The sequence below is a fragment of the Eptatretus burgeri genome, unplaced genomic scaffold (genome assembly GCF_056783735.1).
Source record: "Eptatretus burgeri isolate ZD-2024b unplaced genomic scaffold, Ebu_testis_v1 Ebu_testis_scaffold_198, whole genome shotgun sequence".
Taxonomy (NCBI): Eukaryota; Metazoa; Chordata; class Myxini; order Myxiniformes; family Myxinidae; genus Eptatretus; species Eptatretus burgeri.
The window spans coordinates 19,239-40,381 of NW_028222148.1; the positions used below are offsets into that span (position 1 = coordinate 19,239).

General features: G+C 43.5%; 1 protein-coding gene across 1 annotated transcript in view; it reads left to right on the top strand.

The window, feature by feature from the left end:
- The first annotated feature begins 5,983 nt into the window (after positions 1–5,983).
- Positions 5,984–21,143, top strand: part of LOC147007406 (putative sperm motility kinase W) — a 37,583-nt gene continuing 22,423 nt past the window's right edge. The window contains exons 1-2 of the mRNA XM_085867177.1: positions 5,984–6,040; positions 17,509–17,595. Of these exons, the coding sequence (XP_085723303.1) occupies positions 6,020–6,040; positions 17,509–17,595 (108 nt within the window). The 5' untranslated portion in view covers positions 5,984–6,019. The remainder of the gene's footprint in view (positions 6,041–17,508; positions 17,596–21,143) is intronic.

The following is a 21,143-nucleotide window of genomic DNA, read 5'->3' on the forward strand; positions in this document are numbered from 1 at the left end:
ATATATATATATATATATATATATATATATATATATATATATATATGTATATATATATATATATATATATATATATATATATATATATATATATGTATATATGTATATATATATATATATATGTATATATATATATATATATATATATATATATATATGTATATATATATATATATATATATATATATATATATATATGTATATATATATATATATATATATATATATATATATATATATATATATATATATATATATATATATATATATATATATATATATATATGTATATATATATATATATATATATATATATATATATATATATATATATATGTATATATATATATGTATATATATATATATATATATATATATATATATATATATATATATATATATATATATGTATATATATATATGTATATATATATATGTATATATATATATATGTATATATATATATGTGTATATATATATATATATGTATATATATATATATATATGTATATATATATATATGTATATATATATATGTATATATATATATGTATATATATATATATGTATATATATATATGTATATATATATATATGTATATATATATATGTATATATATATATATGTATATATATATATATATGTATATATGTATATATATGTATATGTGTATATATATATATGTGTATATATGTATATATATGTATATATATATGTATATATATATTGTTGCGGATTCGCGCCCGCCGGCGTGCTGACGGCCACGTAACTCGAATCGCGGCACGTCGCCCACCGGACGGACAATCCAGTCGTGACCCTCTCGGACTAACGCCGGGAACCAGTCACGGGTGGACCTTTCGGTCTCACCGCGATCGAGCCAATCAGCCCCCGCGTGGGATAGGGTTGCTCGCCAAATTCGACCTACCTAAGTACCCACGCGGAGGGTAGACCGGGCGATCGCACCTCGCCGCAGGTCGACTTCGGACACGGGCCACTTAAGCGACCCGTTCCGTACTATCAGAATAACCGAGCGGTGTTATCGTCGACCTCGACGGTTCGATTAATTATCGGGCGTATTCAGCCCACTACCAACCCTTTACGTGAAGCAAGATGAGGATTCAATGGAGGAAAAGACGAAGCGAAGCGGGAGAACAGTTCAACAATAAAGCACATTTATTCTCGGCACACGGGAAGCACACAAATACAATTCCACCAAAAGCACACACAAAAAAAGAAAACACAATTCCATTTACACAAAAAGCAAATATAAAAGTGAAAACACAGTGCAGAGCTAATACCGACTACCGAGCACACGGCAACACTTATACAATTCTACTTCACAGACGGCGCCGACAACACATACCCAAAACCAAGGAAAAGAAATCCCCCAAGAATGGGGCAGGCCTGAGGCCGAGACCGGGTCGGGCCTACCCGTCTGGTGATGAGACGCGGAGCGGCGATGGCCCCGCAACCCGCGGGCCTCGTGGACAGTGCCTGGCAGGGGGTGGGAACGGGGCCCCCTTGGTCGCACTATCTCAGCGCGGGGGGAAACAGGAGGGGGTTGCTGATGCTCGGGGTATGGAGGATCTTTATTATCCCTGGTGTGCGTCTCCACCTCGGCCAGGTCGCGCTGCCGGCCTCCCTCGGGCGTGCAGCTCCTGGCACCGACGCGAGCACCCCCTCGTCCGACTCTCTTCAGCTTCTCCAGCCACTGCAGGCTTCGGGCTCCAGACTTCTTTCGTTCTCGTTTGCGACTCTCCCTCGTTCTCCTTCGCGACTCTCCTCTGACTGACGAACACCGTCCTTTTATCCCCCCGTAACTTCGCCTTTGACCCCCTCCCTTTGACCTTTCACCTCGCTCCCCATTGGCCCGAGAAAAAGTGGGCGTGAAGGCTTTTTGATCCACAAGTTTGCATATATCGATCGTTCTGGAGGCGGGGCCAAATCGCCCCTCGCTCACCGATTGGACGGCAAAAAGTGGGCGTGTGTCGTTTTTGATCCGTTTTTGAAGCAGAAAATCCGTGATTTTGTACACGCTGTTCAACGTGCGCCCTACACGAGTCCAGCATCGGTGCCCATGAGTGGCGCGAGATGACGGTGATGCGATGGTGGCGAGTTGTGACGGTAAAGGTCATGGCGGTTGTGGTGAAGCGGCGTTGTGGTTGGTGGTTGTTGTTGTGGTTGTGATGGTGGCGATTGGTCCAAAATAAAGATAGTAAAAGAAAAACGGCTATCCTGAAGAGTCGCAGCACGTATAAATGACATGTATTCCCACTAGACAACGGGTTTGGGCCTAACTACACATGCACTTACCGAGATACCTCACCAAAGGGACCTGAATGGTGGTTTGCGAATCTGGTAACCACAACAATATGTATATATATATATATATATGTATATATATATGTATATATGTATATATGTATATATGTGTATATGTATATATATGTATATATATATATATATATATATATATATATATATATATGTATATGTGTATATGTGTATATATATATATATATATATGTATATATATATATATATATATATATATATATATATATATATATATATATATATGTATATATATATATATATATATTTATATATATATATATATATATATATATATATATATATATATATATATATATATATATATATATATATATATATATATATATATATATATATATATATATATATATATATATATATATATATATTAATATGAAAAACGTAGACCGATCAACATCTTTCATCTGTTAATGGAGCGAATGACCAATTTGCTATCAACTCAGCAATTAAACCCAGGTGGCTTGCATTATATCAATAAATCGACTCCTCCCATGCTTTTCTTGCTGAAGAAGCTGCATAAAGCAACCATTAAAGGCTACCCAAGGTAAGCCCTTTGCTGTTTCAAACCCTTCCTCATTTTCAAATGTGGAGGAACTCTTGCCTGATTTGAGAGACCTGTTCCTGTTGGTAGAAAAGTGTGGGCTTGCTGAAAAGAGTACTATGGCTGGAGTTGCAGGCAAGGATGTTGTGCATGTACCGGCAGAGAATATAGTGTTTGTTATGGCAAGAGGACTGGGCAATATGATAGGGGACAATAACAGGATGTTATTGGAGCCAGGGAGCACACCACTGGCGGAAGGGCTGTTAGTTATTCCGTTGCTCATCGGGACTCACCAATATTTGTTCCCAGTGCAGGTTGCCAACGTTTTTGCAGAAGGATGTTTGGCTTCATCCAGGAAGACAGTTTGGTGTACTGTCTCGGGCTACACGACACCTGTGTGAGTGTAATCACCTGTGTGAGGTACGGTTTCAACGCATCTCAGCCAGTGTGAGCAGGTGACCATCGACAGCTCGAGAAGACAAATGACTGATGGGGAGCACAGGTTGATTCTCGATGGAGCCAATGTAGGGGGCACTCCTGAACAAGACAGCGAATTGAAAAAATTATTGTTCAGACATGCTGAGGTTTTTCTCTCTGAAGGACGAGGTCCGAGGTTACACTGACAAGGTACATCATGAGATTCCTTCAGTGGACGAGATCCTGGGAACTCAGCCATTTCGTAGGATTCCCCCCACTCAGTACAGGGAGGTTAAAGAACACATTTCCAATCTGCTCAGTAAAGGAGTTATCAAGGAGAGCACAAGCGCTTCTGTTTCTCCTGAAGTGTTAGTACGTAAGGCTGATGGGAGCTTGCGTCTATGTGTGCACTACTGTCGACTGCATGCAAAAACGAGACGGGATGCTTTTCCATTACCACAGATTAATGAGTCCTTTGACGCACTGCACGGGGCACAGTTCTTCTCGACAATTGACTTCCCAAGTGGGTACCATCAGGTCGCTATACATGAGAGAGACCTGCATAAGATGGCGTTTCCCACACCATTTGGTTTGTTTGAGTATACTCGCATCACATGCCATTTGGCTTATGCAATAGACCAGCCACATTTCAGCGCCTCATGCATGAGACAATGAATGACGACATTTCAACTTTGGCTGGTGGACCTGGATGACATTCGTTTACTCAAATATGTTTCAAGAGCACCTAGAAAGACTGAAGACTGTCTTGAGGTGACTGAAGGAAGCAGGACTGAAGTGAAAGCTGGAAAAGCTTCATTTTCTACAGAAGGAAGTTTGGTTCTTGGGACATCAGATTTCTGGCAAGGGTATTGTGAATAATCCACAAAATGTTGCTCCTGTTAGCAAGTGGAAAGTGCCCAGTACATTGAAGGAGCTGAGGTCTTTTCTTGGATTCTGTACTTGCTTCAGGCATTTGTTTCAGGGGTTTTCCACGATTGCTGGTCCTCTTCATGATCTTGTGAATCAGGGTCTCAGAGAAGGAAATCCGGCAAAGTTTAAAAAAGTGTTTGATGATCGGTGGAATGAAGATTGTCATGCTTAATTTAAGGAATTAGAAGAGAAGTTGATCAGTGTGCCGGTGTTGGGCTTTGCGGAATTCGGTCGTTCATTCATCATTGAGACTGATGCCAGCAACTGGCGTCTCGGGCAGTCCTCTATCAGAAATAAGGGGACAAGAAGAGGGTCCGAGCATATGCCAGTCGGAGGTTGAGAAATGTTGAGATGAGTGGCAAAAATTACAGCAGTGTGAAACTTGAATTTCTCGCTCTGAAGTGGGCTGTATCAGAGAAGTTTTGAGAGTACCTCTTCGGCTCTAAGTTTACAGTGGTTCTGGACAGTAACCCGCTTTGTCATCTTCAAACTGAAAAGTTGGGGGCAATAGTGCAAAGATGGGTTGCACATGAAGCAATTTTTTTACTTTGATATGAGATATCGCCCTGGGTATCGTAATGCTGCCTCAGATGCCCTCTCGAGGCAGCCGTTGGCAGGGGAGGATGAACCAGAGAGATCAGAGAGGATGGTGGTTCTGTCCCAATGGGAAACACGCCAACTTTTCCGGGTTACATCAGAGAGGAACTGCGTAGGTTACAAGATGCTGATCCCACACTCATTGTGTTTTGGAAGTTTTGGGATGTGAAGGGAAAACCTGCAGAAGAGGAAAGACAGGGTGTTTCAAAATCTACTGTGTCATTGCTGAAAGAATGGGACCATGTACAAGAGAAGAATGAGTTGTACCGGGTTATTAATGATGTTCACGTTTGTGAATGTTGACAGCTGTTGCAACCTGAGTGTTTGAAGGATCAAGTGCTTGAAAGTATGCATGATCGCATGGGGCACCAAGGCATAGAGTGCACATTGAATCTGTTGATACACCGGTGTTTTTGGGTGGGAATGTGCAATAATGCAGAACACCAGTTAAGAACTGTCAAAGGTGCATTTTGACCAACATGCCACAGCCAAAGATATGCGCACCCATGGGCACACTGTCTGCGTCACGACCATTGGAGGTGGTAGCAATACATTTCACTCTTTTGGAACGAAGTACTGATGACCGAGAGAATGCGTTGGTGGTTACTGATGTGTTCTCGAAATTCACTCAGGCTTTTCCTACAAGAGATCAGAAGGCTGACACCACAGCTCAGATCCTGTTCAGGGAGTGGTTCATGAAGTATGATGTACCTGAAAGATTGCACTCTGATCAGGGAAGGAATTTTGACAGTGATGTTGTTGCTGAGCTGTATAAGCTGTATGGTGTTAAGAAAACGTGCACCACTCCCCATCATCCTGAGGGAAACGCTCAGTGCGAGCATTTCAACCGAATGCTCCACGACCTTCTCTGCACATTTCCCCCGAGGGGGGGGAGGGGGCGAGGCTGGTGGAAACACTGGCCCGAGCATCTGCCTGAGTGGCTTCATGCGTACAACGTGAAACCCCAGGCCACTACTGGTTGCTCACCATACCTTCTGTTGTTTGGTGTAAATCTCCATCTTCCTATTGACGCTTTGTTTGGGCAGGAAGAAGCGGTGAATGAGAGGCATGACTGGCTAGTTTGGCATCAGGAGCGTTTGCGGGAAGCACATACCAAGGCAAGGGAGTATTTTGAAAAGAAATCAGCTAAAAGGGTTGCTGCACAGAAGGAAAAGATGCACTGCTCATCTTTACAGGTGGGTCAGTGGTAGAAACAAATACAGGACTTCAGTACAATTTACAACATTTGTTGAACAAACAGACATATTTCATGTGCGTGTACAGGAGGTTCTGGACAAACAAACTCACTCCAGATCACTCAAATACAAGTGGAGAATCTTCGTCTTCATATCGTTTTCAGTGAGACACAGTTTATCATTTTCTGGCACTGGCGCCAGTTCGTCTGATCTTGACATTTTCCAGGTGAACCTTATCTTCAGTCTTCGTAAACAGCTCCTGCTTAAATGGTTGGAACACAAATTCAAATCTGGACATATTAATCGCACAGAATGCAAGAATGATGTCAAACGCCAACTCTAATGGCCATTAAAACAAGTTTCCATCCGATGTAGGTTAAAAGGTCATTCGACTTCTTCGAAACTGGGAAGATATATTTTCTTGAAGGACTAAAGCGTAGCGAAAATATCTTATCTGGACATCTTCTGAAATCCACATTCCAACTTTAGTCTTTTATAGAAAATCCCTCAAGATAGCTTTAAAATGACAGGCAATTCTTCTTTATATTCATCTTACTGGCAAAGTTCAACCTGTTTACACTTTTAATATACCGATGATTTTTCCGTACAAAGGAGAAATATAATCATATTAATTCCAAAATGGATACACACTTTAAAGAATCATCATATTTGAGTACATTTCGATTTCAGATTTAATATTTTATCTTAATATCAAGTTTTAATTATCATCAATTAATATATTTTATCATCCCCAAACCCATCATGATAAAAATGTATCGACATCAGTTTGTCTATCAAATAGATAGAGTGTTGAGAATGAACAAAATTCAATATGCTTGGGGACCTGCAGTGTACTCGGTGGATGAAATGCAGGGCACAACCAATGCCGTTGAACCTGTGGGTGGAGGGCCAGTTCGAAGAGTGCGTTGGGTGAACTTGAGGGCCTGTGCAGGACCTATCCCAGGACCAAGAAGGTGTACTGTTCATCAGGAGAATCTAGGGAAGAAACATCCTGCCGTTCATCAGGAGGACATATCTGAGTCGGAATCTTCTGATGCTGAGTTTGTTGTTGTGGAAGAGGGAATGTTTCCAGGGTTGAGACAACCAAGTGGGGGGTGTTGTTCTCGAAGGGGATACAAAGATTCCAGAAGGGGGGAGATGCATCAAGCTGAAGCTTCGGAAAATATTTTATATTTGAAGTAAAAAGAGACATTGGGCTCCAGTTGCCAATAAGCTGAGGATGCTCTTTTGTAGGTAATAAACTAATTACTGCTCTATGACAGATCATTGGCAATTCTCCACATTGTAAAGAACTCGGAAAGACCTCCAAAAGCTCTGGACCTAATAAAGACCAAAAGGATTTGTAAAACTCGACTGGGAGGCCGTCTCGTCCAGGAGATTTTCCAGTCAGCAGAGAAGCAAGCGAGAGTGTAAGTTCTTCCAAGGAAGGTAAGGAATCAAGCTAATCCCTTTGAGCAGCACTTAACATGGGGAGATCAGACGTGAAATATCAGATCGCATCATTGCCAACATCATTTGCCATAAACACGTCTGAGAAGAAGTGATAGATCTCCCTCTTTATGCTATCTTGTGATGTCACAATGTCCCCAGTTGAGAGCTTTCGGGTTTCAATTTGCCTTTGACGGGTGGTCTTTTATCAAAATGAAAGAAAAATTTAATTGGCGAGTCCAAATTATAAATCTGATCCATCCTAATCTGATCATTGCACCTTTCACTTGGTAGTCAACAAGATCATTTATTTAGAAGGGCCTTTTTTCCAGTAGCATTTGGTTATTTGTTGTGCTGGGGTTGTTTGCAACATCAGATTGTAATTTCATTATTTCTTTTTAGAGTACAATCCTCTCCTTTTTGCACGAAAACATGAGAAGTGATTGAACTGTTGGCAAAAGACAGCAATCTGTGCCTTTGCGTAGTCCCGCAATAATCTAGGGTAACTTGAACTGTTCTTTCGTTCTATGAGGCTATTCCAAAACACTCCAAACGCAGTGGTTCCCAAACTTTTTTTTTTCCAGTTTTACCCTGATTTAAACTCTGATAGGTTCGTATTACTCCAACGTAAAATTGTGTATTATACAAAACACAAATGCACAATTCTAGTACAATTCAGCACTTACTGTACAGTGCTGTTCGAGACTTCGACTTTGTGAGATGGATGAAGTTGTTTTGTTGACGCCAGATTTTGGATGCATGGTTTAATCTTTGACAGAACCAGCCTCATATCTGAGCTTGGAACAAGCCAGTCTCTAGTCTTGGATTTGACGTGGTACATTGTCGAGACCCCAATTTCACACATATAGGTCATGGGAAATTGAAGAAGTACATTGATAGCCCGAGCCATTAGAGTTGGGCATCCCACTGCTCCTTGCTGAAGCCAGAAAGATGCAATATCTTCAACAGTGTCAAATGTGCTTCGGGTCACGGAATCATTTCTCAACTTCAGGAATTCGTCTTTTGCAGGGTCGGCGTCAGAAATGACATCGTCTGCAACAAGAAATGGCTGCTTTTCCATGCAGTGTTCCTCTGTAAAACCTCGCTTTCGGGAAAATATTTTGTCATTGACGTCTTGAGTTTGAGAAGATGCTCACCAATGTCAGTCGCCGGGCACGGAACCTCGCTACTTTGAAGAAATTGGTCTAGCCTGGTAAACAAAGCAACGTTGTTGACATTGACTCACCTGCGCCATAGTTCTATTTGTTGACAGAAGGCATTCATCTCATCTGGGACATCGATGATGGAGGATTTTCTTCCTTGTAGAGAGCAATTCAACACATTCATCTCTCCAAAGATGTCCGATGGATAAGCTTGGCGTGCGATGAACTTGTCGTCACGAAAAGCAGTGTTGTCAGGGTGTGCTTTTGCAGGAAGAAAGTCTGCTATTTCTGATCGCAGTTCAAAAACTCGATCCAAAACCTTGGCGCGAGACAGACATCTCACCGCAGGGTGCAAAACAAGTTGCACGTGTTCAGAACCAAATTCTTCACACAGCACTCTGAACAAACGAGTGTAAAGTGCTCGACCTTTTATAAAATTGACCACTCGTATAACACAGGTCATCACGTCTTTGAACGAGTCATGAAGAGTTTTGGTCATGAGAGCTTGGCGGTGAATGGCACAATGCACGTTGGTGAGCGAAGGTGCTTTCTTCTTTGCCAATGCAACAAACCCGAATTTTACTCTGAGCATTGCCAGTGCCCCATCCGTGCAAATAGCTCCCAGCTTTTACCACTGTATTTCATGCTTTCCCAAGTTGGTTGATCCCATATCAATAATGTCTTGTGCCGTGGTTGTTGTTTCAAGCAGAAGGCAGAACAAGTATTCAGCCTTCAGCTGATCATCAACAATATTGCGAGCAAAGCAGATCAGCGGAGCACAATTACACATCAGTTGACTCATTCAGCTGAATGGCAAACTTGTGCATCGATGCTTTGTTTTCGACAACAACTTGCATCTCAACATCCTCCACCATGTCATCTATCCGGCACCGAAAGGTGTTGTTAGAAACAGAAACTCTTGAAAGCTTCTTTGTTTCACTTTCGCCACACATGTTTCACACACGAATCTCAGCACCAGGCATGATCAACTCCTCCGCTGCAGTGTGGGGCTTCTTCTGGATCACAATGAGATATGCAACTTCGTAAGATGCGCGGACTGTATTGGCTTGTGTGACGGCAAAATGTCCCAAGGAATCCAACCGCTGAGCTTTGAGAGTGCGTTCCAGTCTCCGAAATTCCTCCAAACTTGTACCCTCATGCACATGCTGAACGTTACGAAGATGTTCACGTAGTTTCCCTGGCTTCATGTTCTCATTTGACAAGATCTTTCCGGACAACACACACCGTGGCCACACGCCCTTCCTTGTCATTGAAGTCAGTGAAGCCAGACTGCAGATATGTTTCCAGATACTTTCGGTCACGTGGTGTGTACTTTATTTTATTCGATGCCGTCTTATTCTTGGGGCTGAAGTGTTTGGTCATACCAACTCGGCCTACTTATCTGAAAAATAAACACGCAAACAAAAATTATCTCCTTGTCAGCTGAAAAATAAACAAACATTGTTGACAAACATTTCTTATCAATTCAATGAAGTTTAAATTAGCTCATAACTCATTGTTTTCACCAATATAGTTCTGGGTGCTATGAAAATTACAATGTGATCAAGCTTTCGTTACCTCCAATCACAGAGTCACTGCACAACACGCACCCATTCACTGTGGCTTCTGGAGTGATACGGACAGTAAACTGACTCAATTTAAATAAATCTCTCACTGGTGGTAACTTGCGGCGAATACTTCACGTGTTGCCAAACTTGGCAAACTTGACGCCTCGAAGTCATGTACAACCTCACTTTAATAGAGGCCACACCACCGCACCATCATGCGCAAAACCACTGCCAAGGCGCAATGATCTTCGTGAGGGACTGGATACTAAGCGTGAAAAAACCAAACCCGACATGTCGACTTACCGTGCAGGAATGAATGCCGACACTGAGATGGAGATGTGCACTTGACTGCAGTCGCACGGGAGAAATGGGGCCTGAATCAGCACGGCAAAGAACTCATCCAATCTAAACTAAACTAAACTAACATAACCGAACCTGAGCTGAGCTGACCTCTCGTAGAATGCCAAAGCACTCGTTTTGAGCACAAATTCGATTTTAAAAATGGATTAGCATCAGCTACACACCTCGACTGGTGCTTATGGCTTCGCGCTTTCCTATTGGTTCCTTGTATTTCTGGTACAGTGTGGAACGAAGCGCGAAAATGACGTAGACGAAGAACTGGTGTGGGCCTTAGCTTTTTTTGTACTTGGGACCCGCTCCCTTTCGTGAAGCGTGATGATTCACCTGACGTCAAGGGGGGGGGGCATGACACGGTGGGCCCCCTCACTGTGCCACTGATATTACCCCAGCCAAATGCAGTTTTTACAGCAGTTGTGGTAATTACCCCGAGTTTGGGAACCCCTGCGAGTCCAAAGGCTTCACAAAAAGTAACACTCTCCAGTAACATGACGTTAAACTTCCAATATGGATTGCCATGTTACTGCAGAGCAAGCTTAAAGGAGAATGTTGTAACCAGATGATCAGAGAAAAGAGAAGGCACGATATCAGATTTTAATATCTAATCAAACATTGTGGCATTGACATACATTCTGTCTGACCGAGCTGGAGTGTGTCTCTGGGACACACATCTTAACCAAGTGAACTGACGTTGTCTGGGGTGTTGGATACGCCAAACATCCACGAGTCCCACAGTTTTTATAATTTTTCCCAAAGTTTTGGCAGATTTTGGATGTGGCTCCACACTGTTTCTGTCTGAAGCAGGATCAAGGGTACAGTTGAAGTCACCACTCATTATAAAGGAACAGTTCAAGTCAATTGTGCTTAGAAAGGCCTCCAGTTTAAGGAGGAAGAAGGAGAAGGAGGAAGATACTTTTCAGCATTCTCATTGGGGGCATAGATGTTTATAAAAAAATAAAGATTTGATTGTTGGCAATGAACTGAAGACAAGCCAGACGTCCAGGAATTATTTCATTATAATGAACTTGTTGGAGCGTTAATGAAGGAGAGACAAAGAAAGGAATCCTGGCAGTGAAGGAATTGATATCACTGAAGAACCACTGACCCTTCATGATCCTTCTCCATTGGGCTTGCGCAGTCAGATCTCCATGCGTCTCTTGCAATAACAAGACGTCCAGGTGTAAACGCCGTGTCAGATCTTTTACCTGAACTTTGCGTTCTTTTCAAGCACCACCATTAATGTTTAGACTTCGAAATAAACATTCATGTGTTTAGAAAGGGAAAGAAGAAAAACAAATAAATAAGAGAAATTCACCATGAGGACCTGACTTGAGAAGGTCCTGTCGAGCTTTCTGGATCATGTTTTTTAACCTGTGTTTCTGAGCCTCCGTGAAGTTTCGGGTGACAAGGTTACGCACAATTTCTTTCAATTTCGGAATTAACACCGGAAGATCAGGGAAATGATCTTTCAGATCAATATTTCTCTTACGATAGGAATCCCTCAAGAAGTCCCGAAGCTCGTCATCCGAAGGTCTGATTTCAGCCTTTAGGATCTGAGAGGACTCATCTTGACCTTCACCATGAGATTCCTCACATGGGGAATCCAGAGGTGTTTCAGTTTCAATGTGAGCATCACGTGATTGTTCGGTTTCAATGAAGGAATCTTCTTCGGCCCCTTATATATCGGAGTTACGTCTGGGGATTCTTGGGAATGTAAGAGATTCCCCAAGCTTGTCCGTGACACGGCCACGGGGCTCGGGTCATGAGTGTCACTCTCCTTTGGAGGATTTAAACTCTCCTCCATTGTTTCCTCGGTGTCCTTATTTGTCTCATTCATTGTTTTTTTTTAGAGAGAGTCTGTAAAAGCTTATCCTGCTCCTGTGACTGTTGAATATGGGATCAGTCTCCATAAGGAACGTCCTTTACTTTATTCTGGATTACTTTATTCTTCCAGAAAGGGAAATCTGTTATTACATGGAATTCCATTAATTACATTTTCACTGATTTCTCTTTTACCAGAAGGTGACACACGTGGTGCAAGGAGTTTACGTTTATCAACTTTTGAGAAGGGAATGAACCAATCACCGACACTGTCCATTGGCTCATTGGGAGGGGGCGTGTCCACTTGTTCAGTTAATTTATCTTGTCCGTCATTGGGAGGGGGCGTGTCCACTTGTTCAGCCGGTTTGTCCTGTAAGTTCGTTGAAAGAGAAACGTAAACATTAATATGTGAGTCGTTGTTACTGGAAAGCTGCGTTTTTCGAAGAGGGCAAAACTATTTCACGTGTCTCACTGAACCACAACCAAAGCACTTCAGCGAGTCAGTGTTAACATCTACTTGGTCGTCATGACGATTTCCAGTGAACTTTAAAATGACGTTCAGAGAGGGATAATTGTTGTTGAGTACCATTAATACTTGTCTCCGGAAACCCATCACGTGACTGGCACGTGCATCTTTACAGCCCAAAAGGAGCATTATTGTTGTGGGGCCGGGTCTCGGTGGCGAGCACGACCGCAAGATGGAGCAGTCGAGTCGGCTGCTCCGTGCACCCAAAATTATAGGTCGTCACCCCGGATAACTCCAGAGCCGACGGGTCAATTAAAGGACCCGTGGTCGCCAATACATCGACCGCATGGGGTCGCATGGTTCATTGGCAACTTCAATATACCGAAATACCCACGCAGTCCAACTCCAGGGTAACCACACCCTCGGCAGGCCTCGAGCGGAACGAGTCGTTTCTGTGCGAAACCCGAGTGTATGGTTACCGAGGTCCGTCGGTCCAAATGCACAATTACGGCAGCAACAGCCTTCCTCATCCCCAATACGCACCGTGGCAAACCAATGGCAGAAAGGACAAGGACGCGCTGGGACATTCAACAAAAGGGGAATTTATTTTACAATAATCGGGGAGGGGAAGCACACAAAGAGCAGAGTTATCATGACTGTAAGAAATGCGAAGTACGATGAGAAAAGAAAGCACTGACACAGTTGTTACTCGAGAACATTGTACTTTACGGTACTTCGACATAAAGACGGTCCCCTGTGCCAGTGCGCATGCGCAGCCTGAGCCGGAGCCAGAGATGTTGTGGGCGTTTCAACCTGTTCAATACTTGTTTGATTATTGTCGTTCCACGCCAATAAAGTGGTCGAACAAATTGAACTCTGTTCTTATTTATTTACTTTTGACGGGGCCCAAGGACACACACTCGCACACACAAATTCCCAGAAAGAGATGGAAGTCGTGGTCTTTATTGCCCCGTCACCTCAGAGGGAAGACAGGCTGAGGGAAGAGAAGCAAGCTTGGACCTGTCCACCTTGTGTGATTCTCGACGATCTTGGGGTAACGTTACTCGAACCCGCAACACGAGGCCAGTCCAAGCATCAGGGACGGAGGGTAGCGTCGGTTGTTGGCACGCTCCTCCGGCTCGCATTCAGGCGACACGAGATGATCTCCCAAGTTGAGATGGTCGACCGCTCGCAGCAATGCGCCAGATGAGACGCCTCGGATCCACGCGATGCGGTCAGCCGCAGACCCGGACAGAGACGCGCACTCGAGCAGACTGGACGCAATTCAATCGCCTTTGTCGCTTTTCTTTTGGGCCGTCTGCACCCGTGGCCTGCTCCCATTAGGTCGATGGCGTGTCGCGTCTCCGCCTTCTTGTTAAAGACCGCCCCGACTCTGGTCTGCTCGTCGCCCATTGGGCAGAAAATGACGCATACCCTTATTTGGCGTACAGCCAAAGCAAAACGCTTTATGCCCATATACTGTGCGAAATCCACACCGAAACGCACACCGCCTGGTGGCCTGGGGCATGGAATTCCAGACACACCCACATCCCAGGGACCTCGCAAAGAGCGCTGACAATGCCGCGGGCAGAGGGTTGTCGTTGTTGTCGTTGTTGATGTAAAATGTAAAAAATCCGATCTATAAAATAACCCACAGCGCACGTTCAAAATTCCCGTTAGACACAGGGGATGGTTTCGAACTAGGAACACACACTTTCCGATATCACTGAGGAACACGGACTCTGGCTGTTGTGTGCAGCAAGCTTCCAAATTGGTAACATTTATTAGGGGGGGACACGCAGTGTCCATCGCGCTGCAGCACTCTCAGGATTACATTACTGCTCAGGAATCGCGGAACATTTGAGATAACCACTTTCTGAGCAGGAGTATCTCCAGAGTCGAGGGACAGGCCTTGTTGAACGATGAGAGCAACGTGCTCTTCGTCAGAAACAAACACGATAACTCGTTTATTCATCCGTGACGCGACACGTGCCTCACCAAACCCGATTATGTTCCCGATCGCGAGAACAATCGCTTTCACCGAAACACCCTCCGGTGGGGAGCTTGTGACGCCATTCTTGCGCGATAACCGTTTGAAGGTGACATATCGCTGCGAGCGAGCAGCCGCCATGTTTCAACACACGACGCTCCACGTCTTCCTCACTCAGGAGAAGGAAGTTACCAATATATTCCAACCTTTCCGGAACCTTGGGAAAGGGAGCGCTAACTGAACAAAATAAGGAAAGAAAAGCAAAATAAAAAAGGAAAATAAAGGTTTCAAGGGAAAAGTTTTTGAATTTCGAAACGACGAACAGGGAACCGACGATACCGTGACTTGCAGCGCGACGTTCTCTCTCTCTCTCTCTCTCTCTCTCTCTCTCTCTCTCTCTCTCTCTCTCTCTCTCTCTCTCTCTCTCTCTCTCTCTCTCTCTCTCTCTCTCTCTCTCTCTCTCTCTCTCTCTCTCTCTCTCTCTCTCTCTCTCTCTCTGTCTCTGTCTCTGTCTCTGTCTCTGTCTCTGTCTCTGTCTCTGTCTCTGTCTCTGTCTCTGTCTCTGTCTCTGTGTCTCTCTGTTTCTCTTTTTTTTCTCTTCTACACAGAGGGGAAACCTCACAAACAAAAACACACGAACACACAGGGGAAACACGGGGAAACCTCACAAACAAAAACACACGAACACACAGGAACGAAATGGGGAGTGTGGAAACACAAATCAGCACAACGGAGGACGAGGCAAGAATCGGCCATGACAGTGACGTCCACACAACGTCCCAACGAGACAGACAGACGGAGTGATGGGTTATTAATATAATATTCATCAAGGACTGGGCCAGTTTCACCGTTCGACATTTTGGAACTGAAGATATTTGTGTGAAATTTGTGACCCTGTCCATCAGAAGGAAGTTCTTTCGGATATTCCTGATGGCCTCCTCTCTCTCTCTCTCTCTCTCACAGGTTTCTTCTTCTGTCTGGGTTGGAATTTCAGAGACCGAGTGACGTCATAGTTTGCACATTGGAATTTTAGAAACTTGGTGACGTCATAGTTTACTCATTGGAATTTCAGATTTGGTGACGTCATAGTTTACACATTGGAATTTGAGGGGCTCTCAATGTTCTGTGAGAGTTGATGGCCTTGTGATTGTGATCCACCATCTCTCTGAACTTCACTTTCAATTCCACGAAGAAATTGTTCATTTATATCATCAATCGCGGGACCACCTTGAGATTCGTCACAAATTGTTTCCCTCACTTGTGGAACACGACGTCTCCTGTCACTGAACGAGAGATACTGCTCTTAATTACACCGACATGGAACATAGTACGAGAGCCTTTCTGTGTTTCTTTTTCCCGCCGCTCCTTCTCATGGCTTTACTGAGCACCGGACCTGTGTTGGTAAAAGCAGACATGGCTTACTTGTTACAAGTTACCATCAGTACACACTGTACAGTGCAGTGTACAGTAGGTACTGTATTTACTGTGGTGAATCGATTCCTTTGACGTCACATTATTTTCCCCTGTCATTGGTTAGAACTTTGAAGTGCCGTCGTCTTCAGATCACCAGAAATCTTTGGTCATGGGTGAAACTCTTCCACATGAACACGGAAATACCCTTTTTATTTTAAATAACAACAAATATGGAGGTTTTCGTATTTTCGTCGTCAGAAGCACAAACCGTGGGACATTGGGGTGTTATTCACTTATTCCGATATGCGGATTCGATTCTTCCCTCGTTTCACCCGGATGGACTTTTGATTTACGTCATGACGTCATTACCGCGATTAACATTATGTAAATTGTTCGCACATCAGTTTATTTCATGACAGAGGAGGGAAATAACATAATACTCTCCATGGTAATGTAATTATTACCTTGAGAAGTCGAGAATTTCGCTCCCACAGAATGAAGGTGATTTCATTCCCTTGATTTCTCGACTTCCAGTTCAAAAACCCTCCACAAGCCCCGCCCCCACACCCCGTCTCGCCCCGCCCCACACCCCGTCTCGCCCCGCCCCACACCCCGTCTCGCCCCGCCCCACACCCCGTCTCGCCCCGCCCCACACCCCGTCTCGCCCCGCCCCCACACCCCGTCTCGCCCCGCCCCACACCCCGTCTCGCCCCCGCCCCACACCCCGTCTCGCCCCGCCCCAGAACCGTTATTCAATTTTTAACGGCCCATGATGACGTACAATGAAGGGGGCGTTCCCATTCGCTCCCAGGGAATGACGTCACTTTGTATTTGTTTGTTTCACTCGAGTGAAGACGTTGGTAGTGATAACACGTTTCCAACGTTCTCTCTCTTTTTCCAATATCCTCGAGTGCATTTTGACAATGAGACTAATTGAGGTTTTACCTCAGGGAATTAGTTTTCAGTCTCCATTGGAAAACGAGGAGAAATCTCCTTTCAAGCAGGAGGTGAATATTTGGAGACGTGAAGAGGGTTATCCCCACGAGATGCCCAAGGTGAACCAGATGTTCCATTTCCTCTTGATTCTCTTCCCCAGGTGTTCATGTTCACCTTGTGTACAACCCCCAGGTTCATCCTCCACAAGGACAGAATGTGAAATATTATTTTTATATTTTATTGTTTCCTTCCCTGTGACAGAAAGTCCTCTCGGAGTGGAATGAGGTTTCTATGTTTCCTTGCAGGTTCCGAACCTGGAAATTTTCCAGATACTTGGAGCAGGAGCCTTTGGGACGGTATACAAAGGGACACACCTGGAATCTGGGAAACAGGTAAGGATGTGAGCGGTTTGTTCGGTTTGACTCATTCATTCGTTCCTCGGTGTAATTCATTCGTTCCCCGGTGTAATTCATTCCAATGACTGACAGGACATGAGGTCGAGATACAAGGAGTCGTCAACCAACCAATTAGTCCAGTCATTTTAACTTTTAATTGGAACAAATTGCAACAGAATATTTTCCACCACAATGCATTTCTTTGAGGTCCCCAAAACAACATACTAAAAGTCCCAAAAAATCCTGATAGGGGAAAGATGGCTAATTTGCATAAATCCAAAATGTCCGCCAAAATTCAATAATTTGGTATAATGTGACTTGTAGAAGGGCAATTTGAATGTTTTAAAGTTCTAGAGTGGGGTTTTTGCCCTTGGGCTTTCATTTGGAAAAGGTTACAATTTGATTTGATGACAGGTTCATTTGCATATTAATTAGCATATTTTCAAAATGGCCGCCGAATGCATATGCTGATCCTATTATAGGCTGGTTTTAATTATAAATAATCTTTAAATTAATTTTTAGTTAAAGAAAATCTCTTTACTTCAGCAAATTATGGCACCAAAAGAGTTGCATGGCATGATGATATAAAGAGACCACTAGAAATAAGATATAATCATCTGATTTAAAGGGGAGCTTCAGTATATTGTGGGTTAGAGAGCGCTATAGCAATCATAATTATTTTCATTTAAATATGGGAAACTCTATGAAAACTAACAACAATCATTTCAAAGAAATTTCAACCAAAGAAGTGCGACACTGTTTTTACTTGAATTTAAAATTTTACAATTTTGTATGTTATGAATGGATTCGGTGGTTACTGGATGATTAAATATCGAAGTATGGTGTGGAATGTACAACAGCAATCATACAAAGGCATTGTAGAATCATCAGTCACCCTGTTATCATACAATATTTAACATGGACAGTGGGCACATCGATTAATAAAGCATCGATGTACATTGAAAGAACTCTTTATCAACTAAAATGTCACTTCTAATTAAGTATAAAAAAGTTAGTCACTGTTTTCTTTCTGAGTCATTCTTACATCAATTAAATGTATGCCCTGTACCTTGTTGAAAGACATGAAACCTGGGCTTGGTGTCCACATTTTATGAATTATTGCAATAAAAGGATTACAAAAATTATAATTTATTAATACCACATTTTATTTTTATTAATTCAAGCCACTTCTGATGCTCCCCTTGAAGTCCTGCCCCTGTAACTATACTTTGGTTTTTAGATTGCCCTTACCGTAGGATGTCTGTTCTTTACACCTCATGTGCAGGTAATATCTATCAATTGTTACTTAAGTCTGGTGCTTCAGAATTCCTGCAGCTTATTCCTCTGCATTCTGTGCACACATCACTACAGAGGAGGCCGTGGTGACGACATGTGCACCTGTTTGTGCTGCATTGAGTCTTGCAGCCACAGCATATGACATTCAGTAATTCAGCTGGTGCTGGAGATTTGTCAGTCTGCTTAGGTAGATATTTACCATCTACGACATGCCAGCCCCATTCTCCTGGCTTCATAGTTCTGTTTGTTCCTTTCCACTGCATTATCTGGAAATAAACACGAAGGCTGTGATAAACGGCAGCTGCAGCCAGTCACCGACTGGGAATCCTCCGTCGTGCAAAGTCCTTCCTCGGCCCACCTGAGCTCGTGACCACTTTCAAAGCTTTTGTCTACAGCCTGATGGAGTACTGCTCTCCTCTCTGGGCTGGTGCTCCTGCCTCCCACCTTTCTCGGATTCACGCTGTAGAAACCAAGGCATTTCGGATCATTGGCATCTCCCGCAATGAGGCTGAGTCTTTGGGCCTCTCACTCAATCACCAAAACCAAAACTAAAGTGGACCAAAACTTTAGGAGTGGCGAACTTTAAACAAATCAAATAAATCACCTAGAGGCCAAAATATATTGAAATATTGAATTTGGTAGCCATCTTGGATTTATGCAAATTAGACGTCTTTCCCCTATAGGGATTTTTTGGGACTTTTAGTATGGTGTTCTAGGGACCTCAAAGAAATGCATTGTGGTGGAAAATATTCTGTTGCAATTTGTTCCAAGTTTGGCCAAATATGAGGCTAAAATGACTGGACTAAATGTCTCTCAGAGTCTCGAGGTTTATTGGTGTAAATTCACATGTAAAGGTCAAATGAACAGAACAAACATTGAATTGTAAATATTCGGATATTTATTAATGAAACAGGTTTACAAATGATCACGTGTTGTAATTTTGTTGAGTTTTGATTGTCCAAGATATCTTTCAATCAGTCAATCTACGTCACAATGGAATGAACAAAGCTGGACAACCACGGTGTGTTCAGTTCCCAGCGAGCGCTTGCCAAGCCTGCCGTTCCATCTGGACGGTTTGGAGTGGAGTGCTGACTTGAGTGCTTCAAGTTCCGTCCACAGAATGAGAAAATCAAGTTTGGTTTAATAAATAAATACGTCTCCACTTCACATTTAATCGTTTTTTTTCTTGAATAAATATCTTGAAACGGATATTTTAACGCCACATCATCTCGAGGATACTTTTCCTGCAGGACCGACATTTACGTGCGGTGTTCATCTGCTCTGAACTGTGAAAAAGTACTGAGAATGGCAGCACGATGTATTGTTGTTGGTTGTAGCAAAACTATCAAAGATGTTGTGAGGATCCGTGTTGGACCAAAACATTGAACTGAAAGGAGAATTTGGACACCGAGGTGAAACTGAGCAGAGGAACGTGGCACGGCCAGACTGGTTGAAGTGGAATTTGCAGCACCCAGTTTGAAGATGATTCGTTCCACTCCTTCCTGTATTCCCAGTTTGGGAAGAGTAAATTGAAGACATTGAAAGCCGACACGATCCCCACGAAGATTAGAGATAATCCTCATCCGATGGAAAATAACGAAATGGACAGAACAGCGGGGGAAAGGGGCCATTCAAAAATACATAGCACATGGGGAGAGGGGGGAGCACGTCCGAGTGTTACAGAGTGGGAGGGTGTTGGGGGTGTTTGTCCAAGTGTTACCGAGTGGGAGGGTGTTGGGGGTGTTTGTCCAAGTGTTACCGAGTGGGAGGGTGTTGGGGGTGCATGTCCAAGTGTTACGGAGTGGGAGGGTGTTGTGGGTGTATGTCCAAGTGTTACGGAGTGGGAGGGTGTTGTGGGTGTTTGTCCAAGTGTTACGGAGTGGGAGGGTGTTGGGGGTGTATGTCCAAGTGTTACCGAGTGGGAGGGTGTTGGGGGTGTATGTCCAAGTGTTACGGAGTGGTAGGGTGTTGGGGGTGTATGTCCAAGTGTTACGGAGTGGGAGGGTGTTGGGGGTGTATGTCCAAGTGTTACAGAGTGGGAGGGTGTTGTGGGTGTATGTCCAAGTGTTACGGAGTGGGAGGGTGTTCGGGGGGTATGTCCAAGTGTTACCGAGTGGGAGGGTGTTGGGGGTGTTTGTCCAAGTGTTACGGAGTGGGAGGGTGTTCGGGGTGTATGTCCAAGTGTTACGGAGTGGGAGGGTGTTGGGGGTGTTTGTCCAAGTGTTACCGAGTGGGAGGGTGTTGGGGGT